General features: G+C 35.1%; 5 protein-coding genes across 6 annotated transcripts; 3 read left to right on the forward strand and 2 right to left on the reverse strand.

Moving 5' to 3' along the window:
• Positions 1–169: 169 nt before the first annotated feature.
• LOC18596163 (mitochondrial carrier protein CoAc1-like) lies at positions 170–2654 on the reverse strand. Its single transcript, XM_018122830.2, has 7 exons — positions 2475–2654; positions 1836–1921; positions 1526–1733; positions 1141–1276; positions 865–1049; positions 552–671; positions 170–241 (listed from the first exon to the last, which is right to left on the reverse strand). The coding sequence occupies exons 1-7, from the start codon at positions 2652–2654 to the stop codon at positions 170–172; spliced, it is 987 nt and encodes a 328-aa protein (XP_017978319.1).
• Positions 2655–2986: 332 nt separating this feature from the next.
• Positions 2987–5127, forward strand: LOC18596164 (coatomer subunit zeta-2-like). The gene is made up of 6 exons (XM_018123817.2): positions 2987–3010; positions 3333–3492; positions 3764–3911; positions 4021–4098; positions 4371–4455; positions 4674–5127. Exons 1-6 carry the CDS (start codon positions 2987–2989, stop codon positions 4731–4733), a joined length of 555 nt encoding a protein of 184 aa, XP_017979306.1. The 3' UTR covers positions 4734–5127.
• Positions 5128–9601: 4474 nt separating this feature from the next.
• On the forward strand, positions 9602–16095 carry LOC18596165 (putative phospholipid-transporting ATPase 4). Of its 2 annotated transcripts, none has more exons than XM_007024466.3 (11): positions 9602–9879; positions 10512–12424; positions 12513–12623; positions 12761–13037; positions 13120–13208; positions 13340–13412; positions 13478–13714; positions 13846–13971; positions 14608–14706; positions 14813–15004; positions 15094–16095. In XM_007024466.3, the coding sequence occupies exons 2-11, from the start codon at positions 10635–10637 to the stop codon at positions 15763–15765; spliced, it is 3666 nt and encodes a 1221-aa protein (XP_007024528.2). In that variant the 5' UTR covers positions 9602–9879; positions 10512–10634; the 3' UTR covers positions 15766–16095. The 2 variants fall into 2 exon arrangements, with proteins under 2 accessions (XP_007024528.2, XP_007024529.2); XM_007024467.3 differs by having other exon boundaries at positions 13505–13714.
• An 835-nt stretch (positions 16096–16930) lies between these two features.
• On the forward strand, positions 16931–22575 carry CKL2 (casein kinase 1-like protein 2). The gene is made up of 14 exons (XM_007024471.3): positions 16931–17384; positions 17485–17525; positions 18830–18899; positions 19015–19163; positions 19254–19349; positions 19435–19505; positions 20114–20175; positions 20282–20345; positions 20425–20509; positions 20596–20722; positions 20870–20952; positions 21056–21119; positions 21298–21446; positions 21802–22575. The coding sequence occupies exons 1-14, from the start codon at positions 17309–17311 to the stop codon at positions 22096–22098; spliced, it is 1434 nt and encodes a 477-aa protein (XP_007024533.1). The 5' UTR covers positions 16931–17308; the 3' UTR covers positions 22099–22575.
• A 763-nt stretch (positions 22576–23338) lies between these two features.
• On the reverse strand, positions 23339–24236 carry LOC148762222 (uncharacterized). Its single transcript, XM_088807254.1, has one exon. It carries the CDS (start codon positions 23964–23966, stop codon positions 23613–23615), a length of 354 nt encoding a protein of 117 aa, XP_088663380.1. The 5' UTR covers positions 23967–24236; the 3' UTR covers positions 23339–23612.
• Between the last annotated feature and the right edge of the window lie 1743 nt (positions 24237–25979).

Raw genomic sequence — 25979 nt, forward strand, 5'->3', positions numbered from 1 at the left:
TGTATTAGCAACATCGACATTTTGTTTGCTTAGTCTATTAAAATGCTCTACTCCATAGCAGATCACACCTAGCTGGCCTGAGATGGTGTTCACCTCGAACAATCTTTACTTTTCTCTAGGGGAATATGGAAAACCTTCTCTTTCTGCAGCTGATACTGATCAAAAACTGCTAGGATGGGATATGTAGCCAGCACTTAATAACATCGAATGATGCGAGACCAACGGCTACCGAAGGAACAACCTGCAACAGAGTGATTTTTAGATTGTGATAGGGTGCTAGACTGCTAAATTCATCTTCATGTTACTTTCAAATCTAGCAAAAGATCTTCCAGTTTATGCAAACAAGTGAACAGCCTACTTGCATTTTCATCCAATTAAACTTTTCTTTTAGGAGAACATAGTTATAAACCAAATGAATTAGTCATTGAGTTCCACATTTCCTAGCTTTCTACCTAAAAAGCACTATGAAACTGATAGCTTAAAGCCTTGGTTTTTTACCTTATATTCAAGTCTATGCCCTTAAGAAAGAGTGATGGATATCTTGAAATTACCTTCATGTAATTAATGCATAAGCCTCCATACAACTGTCTCCATCCTTGATTACGAATAATGGCTGTGAGACCTTCAATGGTGTCATTGTACCGCGCACCACTCTGATTCAGAATGTCAACCTGTAGTAATCAGACTGATCACCGATGTAAACAGCTTTGAATTTGAAGTTTGAACATAAAAAGCCAGTTAAAACACTTATGTATGATTATCACCTACAGTCAACAGAGTGACATCGCTGGCAAAGATCACAGAAGAAATTTAGACATAATTAGTATTCTCTAGCTTAAAAGAAGGCAAATTAAATTGGTTTACCTGCATCTGTCTCCTAACAACATCCAATGGATACATGACAGTTTGTCCAAATAGGCCAGCCAAAGCTCCACAAGAAAGATTCAATGCAATGGAGCTTTGATGTTCTTTGGGAACCCATCTCTTGAGCTCTTCTTGAGCATAGAATTTTATAACATTATAAGGGAGGATTCCACCAAGTGTTGGACCTGATCATTAAAATTTAATGATTATTGATGGAATCTGTCAAGAAGCTTTATTCAACGTTTACATTTTTGTAAGAACAGAAGCCTCGCATACCTACACCTCGATAGAAAGCAAGCATTCCACCTCCTCTATAGACAGTCCTGAAGACATCTTTTATCCCTTGGTGTGCAGGATGACCCGAATGGATACATCTAAGACCATCACTGCCACTTTGACCTCGATCCACCACCTTAACAAAGAAAAGAAAATCATATTGAAATTAACATCAGCTTAGAATGAACACTGAGAGAATTAGCCTCATGGATCAAGAGACTTATCCAACAAACACAGTGCCTCTAGTTGATGGCTGAAATTGGAGTTCTACATGAAAACTTTGCAATGTCTACAAGTTAGATTGTTGATTACTGTCGTAGCATAGATTCTCAGGTTAGTGAAGAAAATGCTTACATATACCTGGTCTCTTGTTTAAACTAACTACCTGATAAGCATACTTCGTTCGAGCCAAATCCAAGGGATAAGTGCATAAGAATGCTGTTCCATTAGCTGCAGAGCCAGCTAAAATATTTAACAGAGGCCCTGTTCCTACAGATGGGCATTTGTAGTGCAGCAAACTCCGATATTGTTCGTATGTCATGTATTGAAATGCAGAATGGGGTAACATTCGAAGGATACTAACACCATTTGCTCTGGAAAGAAAAGGAGTTATTAATATAAATTATTAAAATTTTGATACTAAAAAATGGGTTGTTTCAAAGAAAGCAATACTCAAATTGCACTGCTGAACTTACTTGTATAGCCCCCTAAGACCTTCATACTTCACTAGCTTCTTCAATGATCCATACACCCCAACTGAATGAAATCCTTCTGCCTTAGTCTATCAATGCCAGCCAATAATAAAACTAGGCTTTAGATAGAAAGGAGTCGTACACTTCATATTGTACTCGGAAAACAACAGATATTGAATCAAATGATAAGATTTCATTACACCATGCCAATTGTTTCATTCAATCCAGATAACTGGTAAAAATTAACCAACCTGCTGTTGTATCATTTACACCTGATGCAACCAGGATATCAGTTTTTAAAATTTCTTATAGGTAAGTAAATTCATATATGGTAATATCTTCTCTTTTTTTGCCTAAATATTCTTAACATCTCAAAACTAAACTAAGATTCATGAATCTAGGAAGAAATTAAAGGGAAAAAATCGCCATTGTAACAACTAGAAAAGGCTCAAATCAACACTGCCTGACAACAGACTTTGATTGATATCCAATGCTATAAGCAACCATAAGGACCAATGAATAAGACATAGATCAACACATAGGTGAACAAAATTCTTATAAGATGTAACAATTATAATCTTGAAAAAATGGTTCATTGAAAAAAAAAAAAAGAGTAACTAACAGAGAATTCACATATTTAACCTGCAAAAGTATCTTGATTCGCTCCAATGGAGCAACTGTAGTTTTTGCAAGGGAGCTTGAAGCACCAGCAGCGATTAACTCCAATAGAAAATAAGGCAAAGAATGAACAATTTGAACTTGTTCATCTTCATAAGAGTCACCCTCATTGGAAGAACAGATATCAGAACCTTCATTGTCCATCATGAATTGGACAGAAAAGTGTAAAAGAGGTGTTGTATAACCAGTTATACCATAGTGCAATTTTGGAAAGTTCCATGTCACATTAAACAATGTTAACACAAATTGGTGTTGTCAGTGAAATTAAAATTTTAAGACGAACGGTTCTTTTATTCCCTCTCCTTTCTTTTAGCTAAACAATTTGACCACATGTTCAGATATTGCATGAAACTCTCTCCAATGGGCTATTTTAGCCATTCAAAATGGTTCTTTATCCACCTCAACCAAAATGAAAACAACTTGCACATACATATAACTGAAAGCCCAACTAACCGCAACCTTCTCTTCATTCAAACATGGCTCGCTTCTTTTCCTCTAGGGTACGTAAGTTTCTCTCTTTCTCAGTCCTTACCCATGATTCAGTTTTCTTTGTTAATGCTTTGCATTCCCCTTTGTGTTTGTTTTGGCTGCATTTGGATTGTAAATATTCTTGTATTTTTCTCATTGATCTGCATGTTGTAATTATTACATGAAAGATATGGATGTTAACAGTAATTAGTAGTTTGCACAATGTGATTCTGGGAATGCTTTTTTGAGTGGATCTGAAAATGTTGGGCGTAATTTAAAGTTAACTGAATGGTGAACTTGTAGGATCATGCTATCTTAATATGATTCAATTATTGTTGTTTATTTGTTTTATAGGATTCATGCCCTGCAGTAAAGAACATTCTTATTCTGGACTCTGAAGGGAAACGTGTAGCAGTTAAGTACTACTCGGATGAATGGCCAACAAATAGTGCCAAGTTAGCTTTTGAAAAATCTCTCTTCACAAAGACACTCAAATCAAATGCTCGTACGGAAGGTAATCGACATGAGGTTTTATTACTCCTTAATCACATTCAACATTTTCCTTTTCCCTATCAAGTTAACGCAAAATTTGAGTTGCATGGAGTTTATGCTCTATGCAGTGCTCATATGCTAAAAGATACCTCTGGCTAATCCTAGAGTGCAATTTATTATCTAATTAATCAGCTCATAGGAACCTCTTGGTGGGTATATACTGAAATCTTGATCAATCCCTTTCTTTTTAAGCTTGAGACTTGCATTGTTGATATGTTCTATTTCATATGCAGCTGAAATCACAATGTTTGATAGCAACATTGTTATCTATAAGTTTGTCCAGGACCTCCACTTCTTTGTAACTGGGGGTGATGATGAAAATGAACTCGTACTAGCCGGTGTGCTTCAGGGGCTCTATGATGCAATTTCTCTTCTTGTGAGGTTTTGCTTTTGCTTTTAGCTCGTGACTTGAGCCTTCAATTTATAATTTTGATTTTCAATGCCTAATTTTATGCTTCTATATCACCAATTTTTTGTGCCCTCATTGTAGGAACACTATTGATAAAAGGGAGGCACTTGAGAACTTAGATCTCATCTTCTTATGCATTGATGAAATTGTTGATCAAGGGTATGCAATACGTTGCCTTTATAATTCATGGAAGATTATAAATATCCTTTCTCTTAGTTTCAAGCATCACATCACTAAGACCAAGATCATTATGAAAATGCCACCAATATCAATGTCATCATTGAACAGCTCCCCCAATTTATAATCACTATTTATGTATATAAGAAAGCTTCTTTATCTTTTATCAACAATGAAAATATGATAGGCACAACTCATTCATCAGCAAAAAAAAATGTACAAATCATGGATTTTTCCTTTTTTGTGGGGAGCAGGATGATACTCGAAACGGATGCAAATGTTCTAGCAGGAAAGGTGGCAATCCAAAACATGGAAGTTTCAGCACCATTGTCTGAGCAGGTGACATTATTCTAATCTTGCTTTCTGTGTTCAAATGACGAGATTGCCAAAACAGACTGATCTCAAATCCTTGAAATTTGCTAATTATCATGAGATGCCTAACATCAACTTCAAATATGCTCCTAAACAGAGTGATTTATGCCTATTCCATGCCCATCTTAGTCATCTGAACTGTTGATGACAATTATAGGGCTTATATTTCTATTCTAACATTGCAGACAATAAGTCAAGCATTGGCTACAGCTCGTGAACACTTGACAAGAACACTTCTAAAATGATATCTGTGTTCCCAGAGCCTTCTTCACTTTGATTTAATCCCATTTTGGCAGTTGGCACTTGGTTCTTCTATATGTAATTCCTTTTTATTCTTTTCTGAGCTTGAAACATGACCGCCCCCCAATGTGTTGTGGGCTTTTATTTCTATCCAATCAATCAAAATAATGGAAATAGATAGCAATTCTGTCAGTTTTTGCTCAATTATTGATCCGGGCTTAATTTACAATGCCAAATATTTTGGACCATAGCGTGCACCAAAGGGGAAATAAATCTTTGATGAATCTTATCTGTTCCACCGGCTCTCATCATTTCAACTCCTCTTTCCTTTGCCTACTAGAGAAAAAGTTGATTGCTACAAGCCCTTGAAGAAGCTGGAAAAGAAGAAAAAACCTTTGCCCGCCCTCTTTGAATTTCTTTATGCCTAGGACTGACAAGGGATCGCACATTTAATGGGTGGGATGTCACTTCTTTGGCTCTTTCAGCAAAATAGATAAAGAGCCGTGTATTTTACTGCTATAGCTATCACACAAGTCTTGTTGGGTCAATGAAGCATTAGATCGCAGCATCTTGTCCTGTCTTTGAGGGTTGGATGCTGCGGCTTACCAATACCATGGACCCAAGCCTGGCGTCTTTTCTTCCATTTTCTTCTTTGTTGCAGTATATACAATTTTCATGTCTATGTTTTTATTAATTGTATAATTAGCATCATTAATTTGACCCTAATATTCATTTTTCTAGAAGATCATATGCTGAAACTAAATTCCAAGGTCCAATCCACCCCAAAGAAAAAAAATAAAGGAAAAAAAAATCAAAGTTGGAATCATTGTGGTCCATTTACATCAATTTCCACGAAAGTCTACGGCAGATCCGAAAAAACCATTAACTTAGGAAAACGTAAAAGAAAGCATAAGGATGTTGCAGAGAAATTGCTGTCCCATGGACCAATAAAGTCACTAAGAATAATCGAATATCACTCATAATTTAAAATGGAAAAAAAAAAGTTTAATATTCGAATTTCCTTTTCTTATATTATGAATTAAAATAAAATTAACACGTCTGAGCAAACCGAGTTGATCTGCTTTAGATAGTGGGATTTACAGCTTAGCTTTGATCCGACCTTATCTCCCTGTGGAAGTAAATGATCAGCCTTTACCCACAAAGCGAGAAGCTTGTTCGCCAAAATTTTAAAACATGGCACGTTTTATTCATACAATATGATTGGACCGTAGCCCTTTTTCTTTCGCATTGTAAATCGAGTATAATGTTGATAAAAGGGGGTTAATGTAGTGGAGCCCATCAACCACGAACCGCTTTAAATATCATTTAATTTGCAGACTATTGGCCCTTTTTGGGGAACTTAGAAAACATTAAGTGGTCAACATTATTTCTTATGCAAAAGTACACATCGAAAATAATATAAATTTAATTTTTTTTTAAAAAAAAGATTCTAATCCTTCATATCATAGTGGCCATTTTTGACAAATTAATCATTAGTATAGCATTTGGTTTTCATTAATATTGGAGGAAGTCCTCTCTTTTTATATATTTTATTTCAACATATAAATTTAATTTGATTTAGTATCTTAAATTTATTTATTTTTTCAAATAAAATATTATTGCTGTTGCTGTTGCTGGTTTTATCAAGCAAGATGGTAACGAAGTAATCAAAACCAACCACATATTTTTTGGATAATTGGGATAGGTAAGATACAACTATCATGAATTAAAACTAGTTGCCTTATCCACATTTTTTGAAATTATAGTTTAAATCTTAATCTGTAGACAGAATGCAAAGTTTTAACAAATCATCATTGCGAAACCTAATAATGATTTAACTTTAGTATGCACAAAAGAGATGATCCATATCTGATATGACTAATTAACTATTATTAAATTAAGTAGTAGTAAGTATTTATTTCACTTTTAGGTATCAATGCCTTATTACCTTTTAAAAATAAAATATCAATGCCAGGCATTTAATAATCTTTTTCATAGGAAAGAGGAGTAGTTACTTGATGGCCAACGCCGTTGAAATCTCCTTGTATCGTATGCCTTTACATCATCAACTAAAATATCTTAGCAGCATTGAATTTTTTAGAACGAGAAATAGGTCCTGCATTGCTTCCGACACTTTTTTTTTTTATAGATAATAAAATGATATAATATTTTGAAAAAAATAAATTATTTATAAAAATTAAAATAAATATATATTTTTATCTTAATATTTTATATTTTATTTTAAATTAAATATTTTTTAATTAACTGTTAATTAATTATTATAAATCAAATTGTTATTCGTCATTTTATGTTATATGATATTGATATGATATGTAATTATGTCGTAATAAATAACGATGTCATATATTTATATGACATGATAATATAAATCTATAATATTTTTATTTTTTATATCAATGTCAACAAATATAAAATAATAAATAGTATTTTATTTAATGATACTTATTATTTAATAAAAAAGTTTTAATTTGAATCATGCTATTATTTAATTTTGAATTTTTTTCAATCAGTTGCTTCGTATAATGGAATAGAGAAAAAATAGAATCGTTATTCTGTAATAATAGAATAAGAGCGGAATAGCTATTATATAATTTGGTTTATAAGAATGTTTAATGACTGGTTGACAGAAATAGTTTGAGGAATAATTAAGAAATAAGTGGTAAATGATAAAAATACATTTTTATTAAAATTAAAGAATTTATTTGTTAAAATATAAAAATATTCTAAGTAATAAAATCAAAATACCTTTTATTATAGTTAAATAATATTTTCACCAAAATACAAATGTATTTTTATTATAATTTAAGAATATTTAATATTATTAAACCTTTTATTATAATTAAATAATATTTAATATTAAAAGACAAAATACATTCTTCATTAAATTTAAATAATACTATATAATAATCTTTATTACATTTATTATATTCAAATAATAATATTAAATAATATTCCTTATAATATTTACTATAATCAAATAATATTAATATATTAAATAATATTTAAAATATTTTTATTTCCTTTTTTGGGAAATGAATTAAAAAAATTTGTATCTTCTATGCTTTAGAGAGAGAAAAAGAGTGAGAAAGAGAGAGAAAAAAATAAGTTTAATATTATTTTATAAGGTAATTTTTTTTATTTATAAAAAATATTTTTATCTAATTAACTTTTTTTCTTATTTTCAATAATTTGAAATAGTCATTGTCATGGGGATCTTGATAATGGCTATTCAAGCCCCTTTTGAAATGATTATTCTAAACAATAGTTATTTTATTAAACCAAATATAGTTTTATGTCAAAAATGATAATCGATGAGGAATGACTATTTCATTTTTCAAACCAAACACGCCCTTAATGTCTTAAAAATATTTATAAAGATTTTATTTTATAAAATTTTAAATATTTTATGTTGTGACATTTTAAAAATAAATTGTATGTGCATTATAAATCATTGTTTAGATCAAAGAATAAGTTAATATCCTAGTTGCTGTTTAAAAAAATAGTAAAAAGGCCTAAAGGGTCATCCAAGTAGAATGCTTCAATTCAAACCCATTTCTTAAGCTTAAGTACATAAGAAAGAAAAACATATATTAGTAAAAGCAAGCAAAATTCTCTTTCTTCTGTAAGATGTAGTATTTAATTTAATTATATTTTGCTAAAATAACAAAGAGCTGACCAAGAAAATTTAACTTAAGAGAATTCAATTTTACCAACGTAAAAAATGGGTTTAAAATACCACTTTTTTTGTATACCTAACAATATTAATTTGTATTTCTTTTTTTTTTCCAGAAGCAGGATGTAGCCTGCATCATTTAAGTTGACTAAATAATGACTAAATAATCGATCATGACGGGAGGGAAGGAGTGGGAGAACTTGCTGTGGTGTCCCACATTTTACCATTTTTTTAATCACCAGCCGATTCACCACCGTCCGATTTGATGAATTCTCGTGGGAAAACAGATTTTTTGATCCCAATGTTCCCCATGTGTTCCCAATGTTGACCGGCAATCAAACAAATCACGGCTTCGTGCATTCTGGAAACAGGTAGCAAACACGGTTATGACTTATGACGTCGTTTTAATAGTATCAACTGAACAAAGAAATGAATAATTATTTACAATTTTACCATCAGAGTGTAGTGGACAATTTCAGTCGGCATAAATAGAAAAAACTCAATATCAGTTTCCACAAAGACAATTTCAAGATGCCCGTATTTCCAGCCTCTGACTAAAATTAAGCTTTCAATTTAAGTTTAGGTAAATTTAATTATTAAATCAAAATTATGCAAATATAAATTCATTCATTCTTTCCTCTGCATCCCAGTAACATCGGAGAACATTTGCAGAGGTAAAGATGCTTAATGTCCAGGAGTTCCTAAACTCAATATTAGGTGGGTCCCACTTTGTCTAAATTGTCTAAAACCTCACTCGGAAAACTTAAATACACGAAATTATTAGTAGGGATATGTATACTAAATTTTTCTTTTTATTTTGCCAAACCGAGACAGGAGGGACAAGAAAAAAAAAATTAAAAAGAAAACGAGTAAAAGACTGAGGGGAGCATCTGCCACGTAGGATAAAAAAGGGGCCCCACGAAGGACAAAACGTTAGAAAAGACTGGTTCTCCTTTGGCTGGTTTTTTTTTTTAATAAATAAAAAAAAAGTTGATCCCCAGCCAGGTCATTCTTTACAAAGAAGAACCGATCAAAAAGTTGATCTGTGTTCAAATTTAAGAAAGAAAGAAACCTTATAAATTTCAAAAAAGAAAAACTGAATGAAGTTCGAAGAGAAAATACAAGTGGAATTTTGGAAAATAGAAAAAAATATATATTATAAATATTTTTAAAGTATTATTTATAGAAGGCAAGGGGACCCCGGGAATTCCTGTCATTGGTTCAAAGAGAGAGAGAGAAAATTTCTCTCTCCTAAGCCTAAAACCCTGGCTAGGCTCTTTCTCTCTCTAGATTTCCTCCCTTAATCAAAATTAAAAAAAAATAAAAACTCGTCTCCTTTTTTGCTTGTCTCTCCCTATTTCTTGATCTGCAAAAGATATTGTCTACTCTTTTTCAATGGTTTTCGCAGATGGGTTTGTTAATTTTGAATTGAAGATGAACCAGCCTCCAGATTCAAGGTACCCCTTTTTGTTTTGGCCTCCCTTTTCTTCTTGTCGGTTTTATAAATTGTTGTTTTGGTTAAATTTTCAAAACTTTTACTATCTGGGTTTCTTTCTTTGGGTCAAATATCAATGATCTGCTCATTTGTTGAAAATTTAAAGTTTTAGCTGGGCATTGTCTCCTTTGTCCACCTCCTCTTTGATTTCATGATTTCAATAATGTTAGCTGTTTATTTGGATATTTGAGGTGAAAAGCGGAATTGGGTATGGGATTTTTATTCCAGCTATCAAAATTTGGTATTTTTAATGTTGAGTTCTGGATACGTTGGGACTGGCCATATGGATGCTTTTTCTGTTAATTTTTACGTCAACATCTTTTTTTTTTTTGGTCAATTTTGTAGCTTTCACCAATGTAGATTTGTTCTCATCTTTCCCTTAATTCTCTTTTCTTCCTAGACTTTTAACGGTCGTAAGACTTTCAAATCTGGGTAAAGCAAGAATATTGAATGTAATTTAAATATCACATTTTCAGAATGTTTGTGTTTTAGAATTTTTGGCGTTTTATATGGAGCTCTAATTGTTATAAGCTTCAATTTGTGTATATAAGTTATGTACTTACGTTTAATTTCCATTTGGTTTTGTGAAATCAGGTCCTAAAGCAAGGAACTGTGAATCAGTGGCTGCATTAATATCCACCAGGGAAGGCTAGGTTTGGAGCTTCTCTTTGTTTGACAGTTGTGCGCTGGTTGCTTTTTAAAGCTTGATTCTAAGAGATGGCAGGGGGTAGGATAAGAGCACGGATCCGGCGGAGTCATCTCTATACATTCTCATGTCTTAGGCCAAGTGCTACTGAAGAGGGGCCACATTCTATCGAAGGGCCTGGATACTCAAGAATTGTGCATTGCAACCAACCTCTTATGCACAAGAAAAAACCTTTAAATTACCGGTCAAATTACATATCCACAACCAAGTATAATTTTCTCACTTTCTTGCCAAAAGCTTTGTATGAACAATTCCACCGAGTTGCCAATTTGTACTTCCTTGGAGCTGCAATTATTTCAGTTACACCCCTTTCGCCATTTTCTGCTGTGAGCATGATAGCCCCCTTGGCCTTTGTTGTAGGGCTTAGCATGGCAAAGGAAGCTTTGGAGGATTGGCGAAGGTTTATGCAAGATATGAAGGTTAATACTCGGAAAGGAAAAGTTCATAAAGAGGAAGGCATTTTTGGTAATAAGTCGTGGCAGAAGGTTCAGGTTGGAGATGTGCTGAAAGTGGAAAAGGATCAGTTTTTTCCAGCAGATTTACTACTCTTGTCATCAAGTTACGAGGACGGAATTTGTTATGTGGAGACTATGAATTTAGATGGTGAGACAAACTTGAAGGTAAAGAGAGCTTTGGAGGTAACCTTGCCTTTGGATGATGATGAGGCTTTCAAGAACTTCACAGGAACAATTAAATGTGAAGATCCAAACCCCAGCCTTTACACCTTTGTTGGTAATCTTGAATACGAACGTCAAGTCTATCCTCTTGACCCTAGCCAGATTCTCCTTAGAGATTCAAAGCTGCGCAATACAGCTTTTGTCTACGGTGTTGTGATTTTCACTGGTCATGATAGCAAAGTCATGCAGAATGCCACGAAGTCCCCTTCAAAGAGAAGCAGAATAGAAAGGAAAATGGATTATATAATATATGTTCTTTTCAGCCTCCTTCTGGTGATCTCATTGATGAGCTCCATAGGCTTTGCTGTGAAAACAAAGTTCTACATGCCAGACTGGTGGTATCTGCAACCCCAGAGTACAGATGATTATTATAATCCAGAAAAGCCTGTTGTATCAGGGGTTACCCATCTGGTCACTGCCCTCATGCTTTATGGCTATTTAATACCTATTTCACTTTATGTTTCGATTGAGGTGGTGAAGGTTTTGCAAGCAACCTTTATTAATCAAGACATACAAATGTATGATGAAGAAACAGGGAATCCTGCTCAAGCACGGACATCAAATTTAAATGAGGAGTTGGGTCAGGTGGATACAATCCTATCGGACAAAACAGGCACTTTGACCTGCAATCAGATGGATTTTCTTAGATGTTCCATTGCTGGTACTGCATATGGTGTGCGCTCTAGTGAAGTTGAACTTGCTGCTGCACAACAGATGGCTATTGACCTTGAGGATCAGGATGTAGAAAGATCAACTGTTTCCAGGCAAAAAGGCAAACAACAAGAAATTGAACTGGAGACTGTTGTTACTTCCAAAGATGAAAAGAATTATAAATCTCCCATAAAAGGGTTTAGCTTTGAGGACAGCCGCATCATGAAAGGGAACTGGTTGAAAGAGCCTAAAGCAGACATCATTAAGTTATTTTTCCGAACATTAGCAATTTGTCACACTGCTATCCCTGAGCTGAATGAAGAGACCGGCAGTTATACATATGAAGCAGAGTCACCTGATGAAGGAGCCTTTCTTGTTGCAGCCAGAGAATTTGGTTTTGAGTTTTTTAAAAGAACACAATCAAGTGTGTTTATCCATGAAAGATATTCATCTTCAGGACAACCAATTGAAAGGTTGGATCAAATCCACAATGTCTCTTTGCTAATCACTTTTGAATTCCTTTTGTTTAAGCATCTTAATGGTCCTCTTGGTTTCTTGTAGGGAGTTCAAAATTCTAAATATGTTGGAATTTACGAGCAAAAGAAAGCGGATGACAGTAATTGTGAGGGATGAAGATGGGCAGATTCTTCTCCTGTGTAAAGGTGCTGACAGGTTAGTCTCTTTATTGCTCTTTTGACTTCTTCAAAGGTTTTAACAGATGAACAAGGTAGCCTACTCCAATCCGTACGTTAAATGGCCTGATGATTTATGTTTGACTGATTAATTATCTCTCTGTTTGGCTTATGCAGCATTATTTTTGATCGGTTATCAAAGAATGGAAGAATGTATGAGGAAGATACCACTAGGCATTTGAATGAGTATGGAGAAGCCGGCTTACGTACATTGGCGCTCGCTTATAGAAAGCTTGAAGAGTCTGAGTATTCTGCTTGGAACAATGAATTTCAGAAAGCAAAAACTTCTATTGGGGCTGATAGAGAGACAATGCTTGAAAAGGTGGCAGATATGATGGAGAGGGAGTTGATTCTCATTGGTGCTACTGCTGTGGAAGACAAATTGCAAAAGGGGGTATGTGTTATCCTTGCTTGCTTGCTCTAAGATATTTCTGATTTTCTTTACTTCAACCTAATTTAACTTCTCTTCATTTCAGGTACCACAATGTATAGATAAACTTGCACAAGCTGGTCTGAAGATCTGGGTTTTGACCGGGGACAAGATGGAAACTGCTATAAACATAGGGTCTGTCTCTTACCATTTAATATTAGGCTCTTTTCAGTACCTCTTACTTCTCTTGGGTACCTGAAATTGGATTTCTCATGGAAAGATGCTCAATGAAAGCAATTTAATGAAAGTTTCTTTGTGTGATGCAGATATGCTTGCAGTTTACTGAGACAAGGCATGAAGCAGATCTGTATTACAGCAATTAGTTCAGATGCCAAAGAGGTATGCATTTCTTTGTGAAATAGGACAGGAACTTTTCTTCAGGAAATTGTTTCATTTGATGTTAGACTGCGTTGCTTTTTGTTACCGATCAGGTAGTTAAGGAGAATATATTGATGCAAATTACCAATGCTTCACAAATGATCAAACTAGAAAAAGATCCACATGCTGCATTTGCTTTGATCATTGATGGGAAGACTCTAGCATATGCCTTGGGGGATGATATGAAGCAGCAATTCTTAGGCTTAGCAGTTGATTGTGCATCTGTCATATGCTGTCGTGTGTCTCCCAAGCAGAAGGCACTAGTAAGATTTCTTTTTCCTTTCTTTTCCTCCTAGCTTTTTTTAAGCTTTTAGACGATGAAATCAGGTGACATTCCTGACAGTGGAAATATTATTTTGTAGTCTACTTACTTAGTACTTATTTTTGGTACCAGGTAACAAGACTAGTAAAAGAAGGAACTGGGAAAACCACCTTAGCAATTGGCGATGGTGCAAATGATGTTGGAATGATTCAAGAAGCTGACATTGGAGTCGGCATCAGTGGTGTTGAAGGTATGCAGGTTGGTAACATATCTAACTCTCTTTCTACACAATGCAGCTATAATACTAACCTTTTTTTTTTTTTTTTGCCTCAAAAAAGAAGGCTTCAAGGTTGTTTGTCAATTTTCATTTTCACTTTTTGCAATATCATTTCTCCATTGGTAGTAGCAAATTTTATGTAGTTTTATATTAAGGATATTCATATTTATGAGCTGTAGAAAAGGAGAGACTATCTCATTAGAGTTGGATTTTAGATGGGAATTTGCTCATTTGGTCCTTTTCTGCATTTATAATATATATCTCTCTCTTGGAGGAAGATGTAGTCAAGTTTTTTAGCTTCATGGTTCTTTGTCAGCTGCTCTTCTATTTAATTAGTAAATGATGTAAAACTTAGCAGTTTATATGCAACCATCCTCATAGGGAGATTAAGATATTGTTAGGCTTCTTTTGACTGTACTCAGAAATGTTTAGGAGCAGTGACTTATTAAAATGTTCAGTATTACGTTCTCTCAAGTGCAGATAATCGTTTCCTTCTGTATCTTGTTTGATGTATTTAATTATTATATTTTAGACTTTAGCTGTCTATCTTGACGTGATGCTTCTTAAGACAAGTTGTCTCTGCATGTTAGTGAATTACAACTTGTTCCCTTTTGCAGGCTGTAATGGCCAGTGACTTCTCTGTTGCCCAATTTCGTTTCTTGGAAAGACTTCTTGTTGTCCATGGACACTGGTGTTATAAGAGGATTGCACAGATGGTAATTAGTAGGGATTTGTCTGCAAGAATGTTTCATTTTCTTGCATTTTTTATGCTTCGTTCTCCTCTAATGCTGTACCATTTAAACTTTGGTATTTTGGATTCAGGTTTGCTATTTCTTCTACAAGAATATAGCATTTGGCCTCACCCTCTTTTACTTTGAGGCGTTCACAGGCTTTTCTGGACAATCAGTTTACGACGACTGGTACATGTTATTGTTCAATGTCGTTCTTACCTCATTGCCTGTAATCTCACTAGGAGTTTTTGAGCAAGATGTTTCTTCCGAGGTCTGCTTACAGGTTAGTCTGTAAACAATTCTTTTTTAGCAATTCATCCATATTGCTGGTGACTTTATTACAAGACTTATGCATGCCTATTCATGTTGCAGTTTCCTGCATTATATCAGCAAGGACCTAGAAATTTGTTTTTCGACTGGTATAGAATACTTGGGTGGATGGGCAATGGTCTATATTCCTCTCTCATCATTTTCTTCCTCAATATTATCATCTTCTATGACCAAGCTTTCCGTGCTGGAGGCCAGACTGCTGATATGGCTGCCTTGGGCACGACAATGTTCACTTGCATCATTTGGGCTCTCAATTGCCAGATTGCACTCACAATGAGCCACTTCACATGGATCCAACACCTCTTCATATGGGGCAGCATTGTCACTTGGTATTTGTTTCTCCTAGTTTATGGCATGGTATCTCCCACTATTTCTGGTAATGCCTACCAAATTCTAGTGGAAGCTCTTGCTCCTGCACCCATCTATTGGTCAGCCACCCTCTTAGTAACAGTTGCTTGTAATCTCCCATACATGGCCCATATATCTTTCCAGAGATGTTTCCACCCATTGGATCATCATATCATCCAAGAGATCAAGTACTATAGGAAAGATGTTGAGGATCAACGCATGTGGAGTAGGGAGCGATCGAAGGCAAGACAGAAAACTAAGATCGGGTTCACAGCACGGGTAGATGCAAAGATCAGGCAGTTAAGAGGCAGATTGCAAAGAAAACAACCATCTTTGGAAACGCATAGTCCAATGTCGCCATCATAACAATGCTCATGAACTTAGTTTATTTTTGAAGATTTTTAGGTTTTTCTTGTTTCAGCCGTTTGCAGTTTTACTTTGAGGCCTTTTTCTTCTTTTTTCTTTTTAATTCATTTGTTGATCCTTATTAGATTAAAGTCCCATTCATTATACAAAGGCCTTGGGTGCTGTTGTATGTACACTACTTGACACACATATAAGAGTTGTAGCTTGTGAAAATAGTCGATATCTTCATCATTATTTACGATTTGCCTTATCTCGGCTTGTTTGTATAATTCTGTACAATGTAACAATGTTAAAACTGTTGTTGTAAAGAAAAAGCAGGATTTGAAGCAAGTCAATCTTCCTTATGTTGAACTAATAAACCTGTTTGAAGTTTTGGTCTTGTCTTGTTCATTGACTTTAATGCTTACTTGTATGTCTTTACTTATGCTCTTGTCCAATCTTAGACTCATTCCTAACTCCATGAGTTTGGGTTGATTCCATTTGGTAGGACTAGGTCTCAGCTTTCATTTTCTTGTTCCAAACCTAATCCAACAGGATTTTAGAAATGAAAGTTTGCATGTTTAAGCTATATTTTGCAACTACTGGACTGGCTTTGATCCCTTTCCCATCTTCCCAGTCGTTATTCTATTTGCATTGCACTAAGAAATGAGGATCTAAGCATATCTAATTCATTTATATCCCATTATCTTTGAGTTTTACTTAAAAAGAGAAAACATTGTGATAATATATATATATATATATATAGGATCATAACTCAAAATTGAATATATTAATTTTCTTACACTCGTTTGTAATGATTAAATGTAATTTGCCCTAATTGACATGTATATATTAGGAAAAAATAATCGGTTTATAAATCTTAATTCTAATCTGTAGCAAAATGGGATGACATAAAAGGGAAAAAACAAGTAATAAAAAATGTAAAGTGATATACATAGAAATATTAAAAAAAATTCGAGATTCGCATCTGAAGACATGATTTCTGTCCTCTTTCGTAATAAAAAGTAAAAGTTAGAGCACCTGCCGAAATGTAAGGAAAAGGAGAAACGACAGCGTTTGATACTCCATTCGAGCCTCGGAAAAGCTTGGGCTTTCGATTGGATCAACGCTGAAGATCAGTTATCCTGCTACACTAAGAAGGAACAATAATAATAATAATGCTATCTTTCTCTCTCTCTCTCTCTAATTTCGTTATTCTCTTCCCTTTTAGAGAGAGAGAGGAAGTTCCCCTCTTTATTCCTATCCATGTACCCGCTCCCCACCCCTACAACGCTTCTACGCCGTTGATTCCTGCTCAATCATCACATCCTCTCCCTCCCCCTTCTACTCCAGCACTGCCTTCTTTATACGGCCCTTAAATTCCTTTTATTTTCTTTCCTTTTCCTTTTTTCTCTCTTTTGGTGAAATGGTATTTAAGGTTTAGGGTTTTCTTTCCTTTTTTTGTTTATGTTAATCTAAATTGAGCGTTACAGAAAGAGAAAGAGAAAAAGAGAACTAGGTTTTTTTATTTGATTTTAATTTTCATTTTGTTTATTCGGCTATTATGGAGCCGCGAGTTGGGAACAAGTATCGGCTCGGTCGAAAGATCGGTAGCGGATCATTTGGAGAGATCTATCTCGGTTTGTGCTTTTTCACTCTTCTTCTTCTTTTTTATGTTTGTTTTCTTTTTGAAGTATTTATTATATTTTTATCTTTTTGTTACGTTTGTTTTAATTTTAGGTACTAATATTCAAACGAATGAGGAGGTTGCGATTAAGCTTGTAAGTAATTTCCTTCTAATGAAGTTTGCGCCTTTTTATATTAAATTTTTGTATTTTCATTGCAAATGTTTTATATTAGTAAGTGAAGAATGATGAATGAAATATCTGCTATGGTTTGACTTGCAAGATGATTAGTTAACCAGCTCAATGATTGGTAGTTTTTTTCGGTACAAATTCGCCGGCTAATGCTGTTATTAAATAGGTTTATCAATGGTAATTTTACTTCCAAGTATAGTAATGATTTCATTGATAAAGTAGGAAAGTGTCAATTATTTACTTCGAAATTTATTTCAGTACAAATTCGCCACGTAATGCTGTTATTATCAATGGCGATTTTACTTCCAAGTATAGTAATGATTTCGTTGATAAAGTATAAAAAAGTGTATTATTTACTTCAAAATTTTGTTATTTACCTTATTTTATTGACCATGTTTAGAATAAAAGCCTTGATGGAAAATGAAAAAGGTTGTCCAAAACGAAACCGGCCTTACCTTTTCTGCTTAGTGAACTGTGTTTTTGAAAAATAGTGCAGAGGAGCATCTTTAATTTCTACCGCTTTAAATGCTCCAGTGTTGGATAATACTACTCTATTTTAAGTAATTTCTAGTTTACCGGTTTTAAGCTAGGATTTGTGTACAATGAAAAGTGGGGTTGTGGTTAGTAGACCTTAACTACATTGATTGCTTCTGATTGTTTTGAATCTGGATGATTAACTATGGTTATTGTCTAGTTGGAGAATGTTTTTATTCTATAACCCTGAATGTTTTTAGATCTATTACGGTTATAGTTCGTGTTGGTTAAACGATTCACTTGGCTTAGGTTTGTGTCTTGAATTCACCATTTCACTTAAAGCCTTTGGGTATTGGGAGCAATTTTCGGAAGATCATTAAAATATGGGAGCTTGATTCATGGCATTGGTCATACGTGGTCTTTAAATTAAAATGATTTGAGTGGTTTTGGTAGCCAGCTTGCCACTACCTGAATTGCATGATAGCATATTGAGCTGTCCAAGTTAAAGCAATTTTATTGACATGTCAGAGATTAAATAATGAAACTATGATTCAACAATAGCATTTGTCTTAAAAAATTCAACTAGCATGACTAAAATCTTGCTATTGAGTGTATTGAAAAATGTTCCCATATAAGGCATGGATAAGTGCAATTTTATTCAGCAACACTATTGTGATGTGATCTACCATGCATCTTTCTTTTGTTTCTTGTCTTTATTGTCAGTGGCATGGATTGTGCCGCCAATTATATCTAATATCTATGCAAAGAAATGTTGATAATTTTGTTTTACTCAGGAAAATGTGAAGACAAAGCATCCCCAATTGTTGTATGAATCGAAGTTGTATAAAATACTCCAGGGAGGAAGTAAGGACCACTTTTCCTGCTTGTAGTGCATTTGAAATGGGAAGGGTCGGAGTGCACTATTCTGCGTATTTATCTTATATTAATAGTGAATGCTACTATTCTCTATCTTTGGCAGCTGGAATTCCAAATGTAAGATGGTTTGGTGTTGAAGGGGACTATAATGTCCTTGTGATGGATTTACTGGGGCCGAGTCTTGAAGATTTATTCAACTTCTGCAGTAGGAAACTGTCACTTAAAACTGTTCTCATGCTTGCGGATCAGATGGTAGGATTTCCTGCATTATGTGCATTTATTCTGGTACTGTGTACTTTGAGTTTCATTAATTTCGTTTGGTAATTATTGTATTTCCATCAGATCAATCGAGTTGAATTTGTTCATTCAAAATCATTTCTGCATCGAGATATCAAACCAGACAACTTCCTCATGGGCTTAGGAAGGCGTGCAAATCAGGTATCATCTCAAAACTTGTGTTTATGGTGGATCTTTAACTTCATGTTATATACTGACTTTTTACTTGATTTTTAATTGCATATAGGTCTACATCATTGATTTTGGTCTGGCTAAGAAGTACAGAGATACTTCAACTCATCAGCATATTCCTTATCGGTCAGTCCTCTTGAGTGCTCATAACTCTTGAATTCAATTAATTTGTTTAAGTTGAATGCTGCATCTGAAGTCATGTCAGTACATGTGGATTTTAGTATTTTGATATTCTTAGAAGGTTGTTTATGTGATTTGGTTTTCTTCGGGGTCCTGTCATGGTTGCTTTATTACTGTTATAGGTTAGTGGTGTTCTAAGATCTTTGCTGTTAAGACATAAGCTTATCTAAGGCTGCTTATTACAGCTGTAATGGGAGGTTATGAATTTTGAATGAATTAGAATTTTTAAGAGCTAGTTTCTCTCATTATTTTTCTTCCACTTTCGTATCATGCCAATCCTAGTTAAGAGTATTATTTAGTTCGTTTCCTTTTTCTACTAGATCCCCCCTTAGGTTTAATAGCCCCTCTAATTTTTGTCATAGCTTTTCTCTATAAATACTGCATGATGCTTATGCAGTTATTATTATTGGTTTGTTTAATTGTTAAATATTGAAAGTTAAACGAACTTAAAGGTTGTGTCGGCACAACCTTTGTGTACTTATAGTGTATATTATAAATCTGTGACATGCTTGGTTTGGACTAAAAATTTTTTGACATGCTTCTATTAATTGCAGAGAAAATAAAAATCTGACGGGAACTGCAAGATATGCAAGCATGAATACTCACCTTGGAATTGGTAGGACATTATGTTCCACCTCGTTTTCCTTTGTCAGATAACCTGGAGAGTGATTGATAAATATTTCATACTAGTTTGGACTACTAACTCTTTTCATTTTGTGTAGAACAAAGCCGTAGGGATGATTTAGAGTCACTTGGATATGTTCTTATGTACTTCTTAAGAGGAAGGTAACTACTGCCCGCCACTTTTATCTTACATAGAGCAAAGCAGTAGGGATGATTCAGTTATAACCAAATGTTGTTGTAGTCTTCCTTGGCAGGGACTGAAAGCAGGAACTAAGAAGCAGAAGTATGAGAAGATTAGTGAAAAGAAAGTGTCAACTTCTATTGAGGTAAACCAATTTCTGATTAAAGCTGATGCCTGTGATACCTTTTCATCAACTTAAACTGAGTGGAAATCTTACTCATTTCTTCTTAGGCCTTGTGTCGAGGTTATCCTACTGAATTTGCATCTTACTTCCATTACTGCCGGTCCTTGCGGTTTGATGATAAACCAGATTATTCTTATCTGAAGCGCCTCTTTCGTGACCTCTTTATTCGTGAAGGTTAGAACCGAACAAGTTCTTTTTTTTTTTTGGTTCAAAGATGAAGATATTATACATGACTGAAATTGTAAATCTTTAAATAAGCAATGAAGCAACCTCTATTTTATAAAGTTTGACCATGGTTTGTTATTTTTCTTCTTATTTCAGGTTTTCAGTTTGATTACGTGTTTGATTGGACAATATTAAAGTATCAGCAGTCACAGATTGCCAATCCTCCTACCCGTGCTCTTGTAAGTGGTTTACCAAACTAGGTATTTTATTGGGATCTAGCATCTTCACACCTTTAATTAGATATTAATCGTATATTGCATTACTTTATTTTTTTTTTTCCAGGGCCCTGGTGCTGGACCAAGCTCTGGCATACCTCCTGCAGGTGCAATTGCTGATCGGCAATCAGGTACCTTTGTTTGATCTGTTTGGCTCATATTTTGTCAAGTCTTATATGTGTGTGTGTGTGTATATATAGTATCTTTTTATTTGATTCTTTCTGATTTTGGTTTATGCATAATATCAGTAAGATAGTATTCTAGATAATGGTCCATTGTGTAACTCGAGCAAATGATAACCGTGCACAGGTGGAGAAGATGGTAGACCTTCTGGTTGGTCTTCAACAGATCCGACTCGCAGGAGACACTCTGGCCCAATTGTAAATTCTGGAAACTTAGCAAAACAAAAAAGTCCAGTAGCAAATGATCCTCCTCTAGCTAAAGATCCTATGGCAATGGTAATTTTTTTTTTTCCCTGACGTATAGATCTCCCATGGATTAGGCCTGTTTCTCATTGTCCAGTATCTGTTTTTGACATAGTGACCTGGATTAATTTGGTTTCTGAAAGGTGATTTTCAAATGCAATCTGAGTGTAGTTTTATTTTTTGAATGCACAGTAGTTAGATATCAAAAAGTGAGATATAGTAGATATATAAACCTGCTTTCTTCGTGCTATTAGAAGTATCTCATCCTTCCAGCTTCTCCCTCTTCCCTTTCTCCTGTCTTTTTCCTTTTCTGGTATAAAATTGTCATATGATGGTGTGTGATTTCGACTGCCCTTTCTAACTAATGTTTCTGGCTTGACTTGTGCAGTTGTCTGGTTCTAATTTCTTGCGCTCAAGTGGATCTTCAAGGAGAGCTGCTGTCTCTAGCAGTCGTGATGCAGCAATAATGGGGAGTGACTCTGAACCCTCTCGCCTTCGCAGCATCGACACAAGTGCAGGATCACTGCCAAAAATCTCTAGTGGGCAAAGAAGCTCACCTGTTTTATCATCGGAGGTGAAGCGCTCATCCTCTGGTAGAAACACCTCAAATATGAAGAATATAGAGTCTGCTCTGAGGGGCATTGAAGGCCTGCATTTTAGCAATGATGAGAGGTTACATTATTAGGCTACACCTGACGTGAAATTATTGCCTCCTGTAAATGTTAAGATGGTATACATTCTAATGCAGTCGGAGTGGAGAAGATGTTGTCTTTGTGTTGTGTTTTAAAAAATCCGAGATGAGAAGCACAAGCTAAGATGGGAATCATAACTGTAAGTAGCAATAAAGAAAGAAACAGGAAGAGTGGGATGCCCGATGATGTCAAACCTAGGTATCAAAAATATCCAGGTAAAGAGGCTGTTGTCTAAATGCAGTTTAAAATATTTGAGTTGGATGTTCTTTCATAATGTGGACGTAAGTATTATTGTAAAATTCAAAGCCAGGCTATTTGTATTGTTTTGGAATTGTTAGGTGGTTGCATTTTGAACGCTGTGCTTATCACCATTGCCATTTGAATTTAGTAAAAGACGGTCCAAACGAACTAAGCTAGTTGCGTTGGTTGTCGCCTTTTTTTATAAAAAAATTTATTGCTTTGTTTTGTTATCATTTCTTGTTGGTGTAGGATTCAGCTCTTGCTTGTGCCTCAATCATCATACCTCAAGGAGATCTCCAACATGACTCAACAGGTCCCATCTCCAGCATTAAAACATGAAACTGGTAGACAACGTTGCTCTATCATCTTTTTCTATTCTACAAACACCAGCCAAGCCAATGGTTTGTATACATAAGATGGAACCTAGTATCTCTTGTCAAAACGTTAATAGAACTTCAATTACAAGGAGAACTTTAATGCTTGTGGTCCTGTACTGTTTTGGCTTCTGGTAAGCATTCATTCATTCTGGCCAATCACATTAATGCAATACTGACCACTGACTGATTCTTAAGGGAGAAGGCAATACCAGAAAGTAAGATATAACTTTAGTAAAAAAAAAAAAACAAAACAAAAAGGCTTTGATTGTTTTAAGTGAAGGAAATATCAGAAATCACTTTAAACAAAGTTGAACCTCCCAGTTCTAATCTAGAGCTGAAATTGACATTGTGGAAACAACTCTTTCCTCTTGTGCTACGGCAGCTGGAATAAAACGACAGATCTGTTCCTTTCACAATAGTCTAACTTGGAAAATCTTGACCAGATACTCTTGATTCCAAGTTTCAACTTAGCCCTTAACCTTATACTACTCAATCACCAGACTGTCACAATGCCGAATGACCCGATTTTGAAAGTGGAAGGCAACCTGAGAAATCATTGACATGTACAATTTTTGCTATGGATCTTGATCACACCCACTTCAAAAACTCAACCGACTGAACATAAATTTCCACATTTCATATATTTAGATTTGCCTAGATGCCAAATAAGTACACCGACAGTCCATAATTATAATTCTATAACGATAATTCATGTTATGCTATATAAGATTATGAAATTTTTCAGATTCAAGATTCTTAGACAACAGGGAAACTTCCCAATTTCCCCAAGTTCCCCCTCCAACATTCACCAACAAAGCAAAACACAAACTCCCCAAAGCCAAAACAAAAATAGGAAACAAAAAAAGAAAAACAGAGGGAGAACCTATGGATCACCTCCACCCATAGACTACTTGGGTATAAGTGTCTTTGATCCACCTGAAACTCTTCCTCAAAGACCCTTTCATCTTGCCTTCAACTGCATACACCTTGTAGCTAGCAACCCTCTTCTTCCTCTGCAGCTCAGGATCATTAAAGCTCCAGCTTTTTGAAGAAGACCCAAACGGGCTTTTGCTTTTCTTGATCTTAATCTCTTTGCCAAGCTGATTTGGCTGAACAGAATTTGCATAACTTGCACTGTAACACCTAAGGTCTTGCATGTTGCTTGGCCCTCCCTCCCTACCTCCATAGTAACTCCCCATCTGCATCCCTCCATCCCTATATGACTTGGATCTAAAATCCTCCATAAGAAAAAAGGTTGTATGAATTCTAGACAACGATTGCAAGGTGTTCAAGGATGAAGATGAATATGTGGGAGTGGAGAAGGAGATGATCAATACCGTTTGGGTTTTTGCCTTTCTTTTGTGGAGTTGTTGATGATGTTATGGAGTCGTATTATTTATTGAAATGAATTTCTTCTTTTTTTTTATTGGGGTTTCTTTGGGGTAAGGGAAAGAGCTCAAGTGGGTGCCTTTAGTCTTTCCTTGGGTAGAGTTTGTGGAGAGATGTGACATTTTCTACTTTAGATTCACACAGCAAGGCAGTTGCACTTTGCATGGGGCAGCTTATTTTGAATGGTCATTGATGCGTATCTGCCACGTGTATTGGTTAATATTTGACCTGGTAAAATGAATTGAAAAACCAGAACTGGATACATTAGGAGCGTCTAGATCAGTAGGCGGAGAGAAAAATGGGTGTTTTTTTATGTTGAAAATTAATTTAGATTGCATAAAATTTTGGACCGTTTGATCTTATGAATTTTCTGCAACCATCAATGTTCTCCCTGGTGATGGCTTTTGACTGCAGAGCTGCTGTGGGTCCAGGCTGCTGAGAAGTTGCCAATTATTATGCAAGAATTACATCACAGTTCCAATGTGAAATTTGTCATGTTTTACCTCTTAGATCTGATCGATGGTGGTCGTACCAAATTTTACTTGTAGATCTCACCCTGTCCCTCACTTTTCTAGAATCCCTCACTTTTCTAGAATAACCTCATTGAAAAGTGAGTAGAATGATGGATTCCTGGAAACGGAGCAAGGGCCAAACCAACGGGCAGAAACTAGAACTCATCTTCTTGGAGAAGGGAACTGAAATATTTACACCAGTCTTCAAAGAGATGAAATAATTTGTTCAGAGATTAGTCAAGGTTAGTCTTCAAAGACCACAAAATTTTCACCGGTGGATACCTAACTTAACCACATACATCCAAAGAAAGTGAAGGGTGAAAGTAAGTTCTGTTGTCGGAATAGACAGACAGAAGACTAGATTGCAAATTAGAGATGCTAGTGACGAAGATTAGGTCGGAATGTTGAGTGTTGACCATATATTTGTACATGGGGCTACAATCTTGGTACAACCGAACCGACCCATATCAAGACACAAGTGCCAGAATATATGAATTGTTGATCTGAAGTTTTACAACCCAACCTTTTTCCCATTATGAACTCTCCAAGTTGATGAAAAGGGTTGTATCGTATCTGCCTCTCCAGGGAAATGCTATACACTATCATAATTCATAGGCGGCATCTAAACAGCTGTTCCAGGGGACCTCTAGGTCATGGCATGTTTCACATTGTCTAATCTTATATCTTACAAGATTAGCTGAATATGGAATTTAAAGGGCACCGACCACGTAGCATATGGAAAGCTGCCCAAGTCATCAAATAACACCGTAGAGGTAAAGACAGAGATCAGTGATTCAATGATATGAAACTTCCAAGGATTTAAGTAATGCAAAATTGGGAGCAGTTTCATTTGATAAATGCTTACGCGTGACGCAATTGCTCTATTAGTATGATTATTTAACCACCTTGTGACTCTAATCTCTATTATATTTTCGAATTTAATCAATTTTTAAACATGGAATACTCTAATCTCACCTCTGGAGTGCAAAAGAGGCATGCTTAAACTACCAACTAAATCCTGCCCAAGGGAAAGCAAAAAAGAATAACAAGACGAAGAAAGGGGAGGGAATAAAAAAGAGTAAGTGGCCCCGGCCCGCTCATAATTTCAATCAAACAACGTTCTTCACTAATTGAATGTAGTTAAAAGGAGCCAAGTCTCATCCGTTAAACCGATCAACCTACTGAACCAATCCAATCAAAAGCCTATCATTGCGTTCAATGCCTGTAAGCATAATAGAAGCGGTTTGGCCTGCCTGAGCTTTCAATACAACGAGTTTCACAGACTTCTCAGAAAATGCAGGAGAACATATACTTCTATGAGTTGTTACAACCCTCGCCAAAGCAATGAAATACATT

This window comes from Theobroma cacao, chromosome 6, assembly GCF_053813885.1.
Source record: "Theobroma cacao isolate CCN51 chromosome 6, ASM5381388v1, whole genome shotgun sequence".
Lineage (NCBI taxonomy): Eukaryota > Viridiplantae > Streptophyta > Magnoliopsida > Malvales > Malvaceae > Theobroma > Theobroma cacao.